Raw genomic sequence first — 8,069 nt, 5'->3', positions numbered from 1 at the left:
TGCTTGTTAACATCAGGTGTCTTCAATAATGCTCAATAGTCACTTAATTAATCACTTAATTATCTCATTAACTTTAACACTCTTGAGTGTGGACTCATATACACTCCCAGCCCCAGGAGTGTTAATTTAACACCGCTCCATCTGAAAGCAGGTGATGGTGATTTACTACTAATCAAGGAACCGGCTTTACTGATGAGATGCGCATAACAATCGCATGCGATATATCGCCCATCCCTACCAATACCTCTTCCATATCTTTTATCATCCACATCAACTCCTGTCAGAAAGCAAATGCCAGGAATAATCATCTGAACGCATTTATTATTTTTCTTTTGAATAATGTTCAGCCTATTCAGATATCCAGAAATTCTCCTTTAAAGTTTCTTATGATGATTAAAATGAGATACAGACGTAAAAAATCATACAAAACTAATTATAATGTTGGGTTTGTGATTCAGATTGGAAAAAGTTATCAGAATATTCTTGCAAGGTATTAGTTAGTCAGAATTCTAAATGGAACTTGAAATGAATTCAAGTCACCATTTTTTTTATTAATTTTTTAAAAGTATTTTAGCTCCAACAATATTATTTAAGATTTATTGAGAGAATGCAAGAGAGGATGTTTAATTTCCTGTAATCAACATTTTGAACATTTAATCAACATTATGAAGCACATCCGTATCTGAGGAGGCTATCCTGGAGCGCAGAGATGCCGATGTACTGCTCCTTGTATTCTCGAGTTCGGCTTTCCTCTCTTGTCGGCCAGTATTCAACCCAGGTGTGCTCTCCAAAGACGTACTGCAGACTAATACAACAGACAAGAGACAAAACAGACAAAATTACTGACTTAGCTACTACACTCTATACATGTGTGTAAGGGCCAATTAACAATGAGGATGTCAAAGGTGAAAAAATGAGAATTATTTGAACAATCTTTGCATTCTTGTTGGTTTTTATACATTTAAAAAAAAAAAAAATTAATACACACTCAGTTTCACCAGAACCAAACGTGTTTTAATAACAGGTCAAAATACATGTTATATGTGTCTAATGCAGCCTTCACAGGTTTATGATTTTCTTGTCAAAAGTAATTGCCTCCTACATAATGCTTACGTCATATTGAAGTTTGTCATACGTTTTTAAACAAAATAGCTTTTTTTTCTTTCAATAAATATTAGTGTTCACTTATGTCAATATTTCTTTTTTTACAGCCTTATAATCAGACCCCTAATAATCATCTACACCCCTAATGCTTTCACAGTCCTACAGCTCGTACTGGGTCGATATTTCATTCAGAAATGTTAGGCAGTTTTGATTTATATGCTATGTAATGTTTATGATCACGTTAGCTTACATGTGCGTATGCAATGCTTCTATTGCTTGTTTTTCTTTCTTCTTCGCCTGTGTTTTGATCAGGAGATTCTGTACTCTTTCAGATGCACAATAGCGCCCCCTACCATATAACAGTGAAAACATGGATTGCTGGAAAATTCCGTCAATGGCGGGGAAAGAGTAATACCGTATTTACCACCTATAATTTTTTTACTTTAAACCCCACAAAAATAATCAAAATAACTTAAACCCATGTTCATCACAGGACATTTGAATTCAAGTCATTTTATTTTTAACTCTTTCCCCGCCACTGACGAGATATTTCAGAGTAGACAATCTCCTGATCAAAACACAGGAGAAGAAGCGATATCACATGTAATCATATGTTAAATAACGTGATCACCAACATTAAACAGCATATTATTCAAACTTGCTAATGTTACCGAATGAAATGTCGACCCATAAAGAGGAAACGACTGTGAAGCTTTAGGGGTGTTAATGGACTCGATCTACTCCATCTGTGTTTTGATCATCGCTCTGAATCCAATCTGACAAAAACGAGATTTTCTCAGCTTTTTGCTCAAAATTTTACTTTTTTTATTTTATTAAACTTCCCAGTCAACACGTTGATCTCACAGTGATCTCTCCATATGACCACAATGTGAGTTCACAGTGAGTTAAAAGTGTAACCGCACTGTGCACTCACTGTGTGCTCATATTATGGACACAATGTGAGTCACCCCAGCTAGAAATGTAATTGGACATGGACTCCAACATCACTTAGATGTTTAATTAAGTGATTAATTTAGTGATGATTGAGCATTATTGAAGACACCTGATGTAAACAAGCAGAATCACTGAAGAAGAAAATCACAAATTGTAAGTTACCATTAAGGTGATGGGTGTTTGCTGTAGTTGGGCTCTAAACCATTAAATGTTTACTGTAATATTTATTGTTGTTTGTCTGCTGTTATTGATTTATAACAGTTAAATTAACAAAGTAAAATGTTATCTTATAGTGTTGGTTATGGTTTGACATAATCATGCTGTGATCTGAAAAAGGAACCTTATTAATCAGCCTGTGAATCTCAACAATGGTGACAATAATAAAGCATGTTGCAGTGGCTGCCACCAATCACAACTCATTAATAGCTCCCATCATGCATTGTGGTATGAATAAATTATGATCTGAATTGTCAATTTACTTTTCCTAATTGAATATTCTGCAGGTGAAGCAGGTGAAGGCGATTTACTATTAATCAAGGAACCGGCTTTACTGATGAGATGCGCATAACAATATCACGATTTAAATCACCTGTCCTAGTCAAGACCAAAGAGCCCAACTACAGCAAACACTGACCTCTACAATGGTGACCAAACCAAACTCTTCAAACAAACTTCAACATGTAAACCTCTTAAACATAGTTTCTAAACATTGAAACTTCCTGCTATAACTGTCTAAGAATGTTAGGGGGGATAATGTTCTATCAATGTCATCACTAAACATGTTTGAAATGTTTATAGAGAGTGTTATCCTACCTTTTAGGAGAACATTCTGGTTACAAAAATAAAATTAGCTACAGAAAATATTACAAGAACATAACATAATGCTCTCATAACATTCATAGAACAATAACATTTCTAGCTTGGATGAGCTCATATTGTGGTCATAGTTTGAGCACACAGTGAGTGCGCTGTGAGGTTACACTTTTAGAACACTGTGAACTCAGATTGCTGACGTTGTGACCACATGGTCACATCACTGTGAGATCATAGTGTTGACTGGGTTACAAACACACGAGTGTTGATAAAGAATGCATAAAGTTAGAATAAAAAATTGGCTTTTGGTTTAAAGACAGAGTTTTTTTTTTTTATATATATATATTGCATGTTCAGATATTAATTCAACAAAATATTCTGGGGGCATGAAATGTTTGTGAAAATGATCAAAAATGCTCGGGGGAACAGCCAACTTAAAAAATAAAAAAATAAAACCTGGAGGGGAAAGAAATAATTGTATGTCTTTATTTATTCAGGTTTATTGAAGTCTTACTTTGTTCAAGTCTATTCTAGGTTATATAAAATGCATTTTGACAAAAAACAACTGTCCCAACACTGAGCCATGAACACCATTCTGCAGACTTTAAATACATAAAGTTCAGGCAAATCCTGTTATTCACAGACACAGAGTGGACACTTACGTTCCTCCGAGCCTTGTCAGGTCAGTGGATTTGCCCATGATGAGGTACGACTTGCCTTCTACCAATCCCAAATGATCTCTGCAACTGGGACGACCCAAAAATGGTCTGACTCTCCCCTCAACATCCTCATCAGTGCCTACAGGACAGAACAGTGTTTAGGACACACTTTCACTCACAGCAAAAACTCCAGTGTTAAATTAACACTCCTGGGAGTGTATATGAGTCCACGCTCAAGAGTGTAAAGTGTTAAAATATGAGTGTTAAATTAACACTCAAGAGTGTTAAAGTTAATGAGATAATTAAGTGATTAATTTAGTGATGATTGAACATTATTGAAGACACCTGATGATAACAAGCAGAATCACTGAAGGAGAAAATCACAAATTGTAAGTTACCATTATGGTGATCAGTGTTTGCTTTAGTTGGGCTCTTGAACCTTTTATGTTTACTTTATATTTTGCTTGTCTGTTGTTATAGATTTATAACAGTCAGATGAACAAAGAAAAAATGTGATCTGATGGTGTTGGTTATGTTTTGACATAATCATGTTGTGATCTGAAAAAGTAATTAAACTAACTCTAAACATATTGAGATAGTTTGGTTTAACTTGTTAATTACAGCATATGATTTTCAGTATTTTTCATATAATCGAAAATATTGAATAAACATTGTTCTGATCAAAAGACTTTCAAATGAATTTATTGAGAAACACATATATCAATAATCAGCCTGTGAATCTCAACAATGGTGACAATAATAAAGCATGTTGCAGTGGCTGCCACCAATCACAACTCATTAATGGCTCCCATCATGCATTGCGGTATGAATAAATTATGATCTGAATTGTCTATGTAATTTACTTTTCCCTAATTGAATATTCTGCTTGTCACCATTGTTGAGATGCATAGACTGAATCTTGACATCTGTGTGTGCCTAAAAGAAATATTTTTTTTTTCAAAACAACTTTTATGAAATCCTTTGTATTATATCTAAAATTCTGGATATTTATGCAGAATCACAGTTATGCTGTAACCAACAACATAAATTTAAGTCAGAAATAAGGATCTTAATGAGTTCAGTGATCAAGTTCAAATGATGATTGTCATAATATAACCAACACCATCAGATCACATTTTTTCTTTGTTCATCTGACTGTTATAAATCAATAACAGCAGACAAGCAAAATTTAAAGTAAACATATAAGGGTCAAGAGCCCAACTAAAGCAAACATTGATCGCCATAATGGTAACTTACAATTTGTGATTTTCTCCTTCAGTGATTCTGCTTGTTAACATCAGGTGTCTTCAATAATGATCAATCATCACTAAATTAATCACTTAATTATCTCATTAACTTCAACACTCTTGAGTGTTAATTTAACACTCATATTTTAACACTTTACACTCTTGAGTGTGGACTCATATACACTCACAGGAGTGTTAATTTAACACTGGAGTTTTTGCTGTGCTGCAATTCAAATTAGCCTCATGCTGAATATGTATCTGAGAGAAAAAACTGCATTTAACAAGAATCAGACACATTTCATATGCATTTCATGAGCATGGAGAGAACATTGAACCGTACCTCCTTTCAGCACTTGCTCCACCTTCAAGTGATAGATGTCAGAGTCCGGTGCCAGATCCATCCCCACCACTGAGACTTTATAAACTGTCAAACAAGTGTAATATTGTTACTGGCATAATAACTGATTAGATTGGATTTTGGTGGCAGAAATCAATGAATAGTTCACTCAAATAGGCACATTGTCATTTACGTCATGTTGTTCCAGACCTCTCTAGGGATGAGATATATATCGCACGATATTGTTATGCGCATCTCGTCAGTAAAGCCGGTTCCCTTGATTAGTAGTAAATCACCATCACCTGCTTTCAGATGGAGCGGCATTTACTACAAAGAGCCGTAATTAACTGACAAGCTGAGCCATATCGCATTAATATCGCGGACGTATCGCCAGCAATAATTAATGCGATATGGCTCAGATTGTCAGTTAACTACGGCTCTTTGTACACAGCAAAAACTCCAGTGTTAAATTAACACTCCTGGGAGTGTATGAGTCCACACTCAAGAGTGTTTAAGTTAATGAGATAATTAAGTGATTAATTTAGTGATGATTGAACATTATTGAAGACACCTGATGTTAACAAGCAGAATCTCTGAAGGAGAAAATCACAAATTGTAAGTTACCATTGTGGTGATGGGTGTTTGCTTTAGTTGGGCTCTCATTAACTTTAACACTCTTGAGTGTGGACTCATATACACTTCCAGCCCCAGGAGTGTTAATTTAACACCACTTCATCTGAAAGCAGGTGATGGCGATTAACTACTAATCAAGGAACCGGCTTTACTGATGAGATGCGCATATCGCCCAGCTCTACCTCTGACTTATATGGCAAGCCAAGAGCGTCAGAAATACGCCATAGATTAATCGCGTTTAAAGCCAAACGCCGTCAAATACGGCGTTTTAAACCGTATTGGACGCCGTAAAATACGCCGTTGTAATTACAAACGCCGTAAAAGACGCGCGAAATACGTCAATGACGCCATATTTGACGGCGTTTTAGTGTGCATGGAAAGCGCCGCTTTTTACGCCGTTCAACTCGCCATATGACGCCGTAAAAAACGCAGTTTTGGTTGCACAGAGCACGTGCTATTTTACGGCGTTTTGCTTATAGTATAATGAGACACGCCCGCTGATTTCCACAGCCAGTAAGTTTGAACTGTTCTCTCCCAATCAATGATGAACTGAGTCAGACCAGACGAATTCAGCACGGATCATTTAATCCAATTCTTATGCTCATATATGAGGAGTTATTAAACAAGGAAAAGTGTTGAATAACACTAAATATTGACATATAACCAATAGAATGCCCTATGAATTTGTGTTTTAATAGGCCTATTTGAAAAAAATAAGACGAATGTATTTTTTGCTATAAAAAATGTGGCAGGTTTGTTGGTTGGTCTATAGGCTAAGCTTCTCCTTCCAGAAATAATAGTGTTCCGATTTTTGTAGGCTAATTAAATTCGTGCTATATTAATATTACATTGATTATATATTCATTACATAACATTATACATTTCGTTATATCCAATATATTTTTGTAAAACGAAGATTCAAATAGTTTGCCCTTTCGATCGTCCAGTTCATAGTGAAATAAACGACTTGGGGAAAAAAGTCAACCGTTTGTGGGTATAGGCTAGAGGTTCAGTGAGTAAAGCCGTTTTTAAAATACGAATTTTGAAATAATTTCCGTCATTTTAAAAGATAAAACATAAGGTGCAAGGGGAGCAAATGACAATAAATAAATAAATAAATAAATAACAATAACATAGCCTAGTTATTTATTTCCCACATTTGAGTCATTATTCTTAAAAGAAATGTAAATTATGCTTGCAACAATAGCTGTAGGTTAATTGGCCTGGATGAGTGTGATTGACCTGATATTGTGTCCCAGACAGGCATTAAATAATTCGTGAATATTTGTAAAAATTCGAAAGAGTTGGAAAATTGACAGTTCTGTCGATGTTTTGCCCAGACAGTTATTTAAGTAAAACTAAAACTTTTAAAAACATTTAAATGCTAATCGAAATAAACCTGAAATAAAGGAAAATATAACTATTAGTTAAAAAACTTCAACTAAACAGAAATGAGAAATTTTTTTTTATCAACAAACTGGATTCATTTCGGGGTTTTTTTTCCTGCCACCTTCAACCGACGCGATCTTCCATTCATTAACCGACAAGATTACCGGTATGTTAAATTAAAATTAAATTAGAATGAACAAGTGACTGTGACCCATTAAAAATACCAAAAACATTTTTTAGTTTTAGCCTGCATGTAAAATAGCAGCAACAGAATAGGGGGATTTATCATCGTATTCACCTGTAGTGCTTCTGTGAACGGAGAAAAAACAGGATAACATTCATATTCATAACATAACATCCTACTCTATCCATAATTCTGATACAATGTTTCTCAACTGGTTTTGTGACAGTGCTTAAAAAGATTTTTATGAATAAACTATGTTTTCTGACTGTCTGTTTTAAAGATGAAGTTGACGATCGCCATATTCGTATTGAACGCGCCTATAGAGAAATGACATAATAGATTACATAATCAGAGAGTAGCCTTTTTCTTTTCTTTTCTTTTTTGAATTTTGAATTATTTCATTTAAAGACATTTCATGCTTTGTGTATTTGATGTATTTCTCATGTCTGTGTGAGGCATTTCGTTAAGTTAGGATGAGATGCGCTCCAGTTAATGTGCAAGTGATCGCGTGGGCGCCTCCATGATAATATTGTCCGTTAGATTTGCTTCTTATTCATTAAAATTAAGATACAATTTACAAAACGAAATTCACTTTAAAGAAAGGCTTTCTACAAAACAAAACTTAATGAAGTGGTCAAAATCATGTCTGAACCACTCCATGTCTCATACTGCACATCCTATCTTACTCGTGCTGTTCACTTTTCATAAATCAACATAAATGGAAAAAAATAGCATAATATTTTAACAAA

At 34.7% G+C, this 8,069-nt stretch overlaps 1 protein-coding gene across 1 annotated transcript in view; it reads right to left on the bottom strand.

Moving 5' to 3' along the window:
* Positions 1-302: 302 nt before the first annotated feature.
* LOC308688223 (complement C3-like) overlaps positions 303-8,069 on the bottom strand; it is a 123,198-nt gene continuing 115,431 nt past the window's right edge. The window contains exons 35-37 of the mRNA XM_081361150.1: positions 5,118-5,201; positions 3,534-3,669; positions 303-805 (exon numbers count right to left, since the gene is read on the bottom strand). Coding sequence (XP_081217276.1) covers positions 664-805; positions 3,534-3,669; positions 5,118-5,201 — 362 coding nt within the window. The 3' untranslated portion in view covers positions 303-663. The remainder of the gene's footprint in view (positions 806-3,533; positions 3,670-5,117; positions 5,202-8,069) is intronic.

This window comes from Scardinius erythrophthalmus, assembly GCF_964197995.2.
Source record: "Scardinius erythrophthalmus genome assembly, chromosome: 3".
NCBI classification, from domain to species: Eukaryota; Metazoa; Chordata; class Actinopteri; order Cypriniformes; family Leuciscidae; genus Scardinius; species Scardinius erythrophthalmus.
Note: the sequence above shows the minus strand (reverse complement) of the source record. Positions and strands in the feature narration are given on the sequence as shown.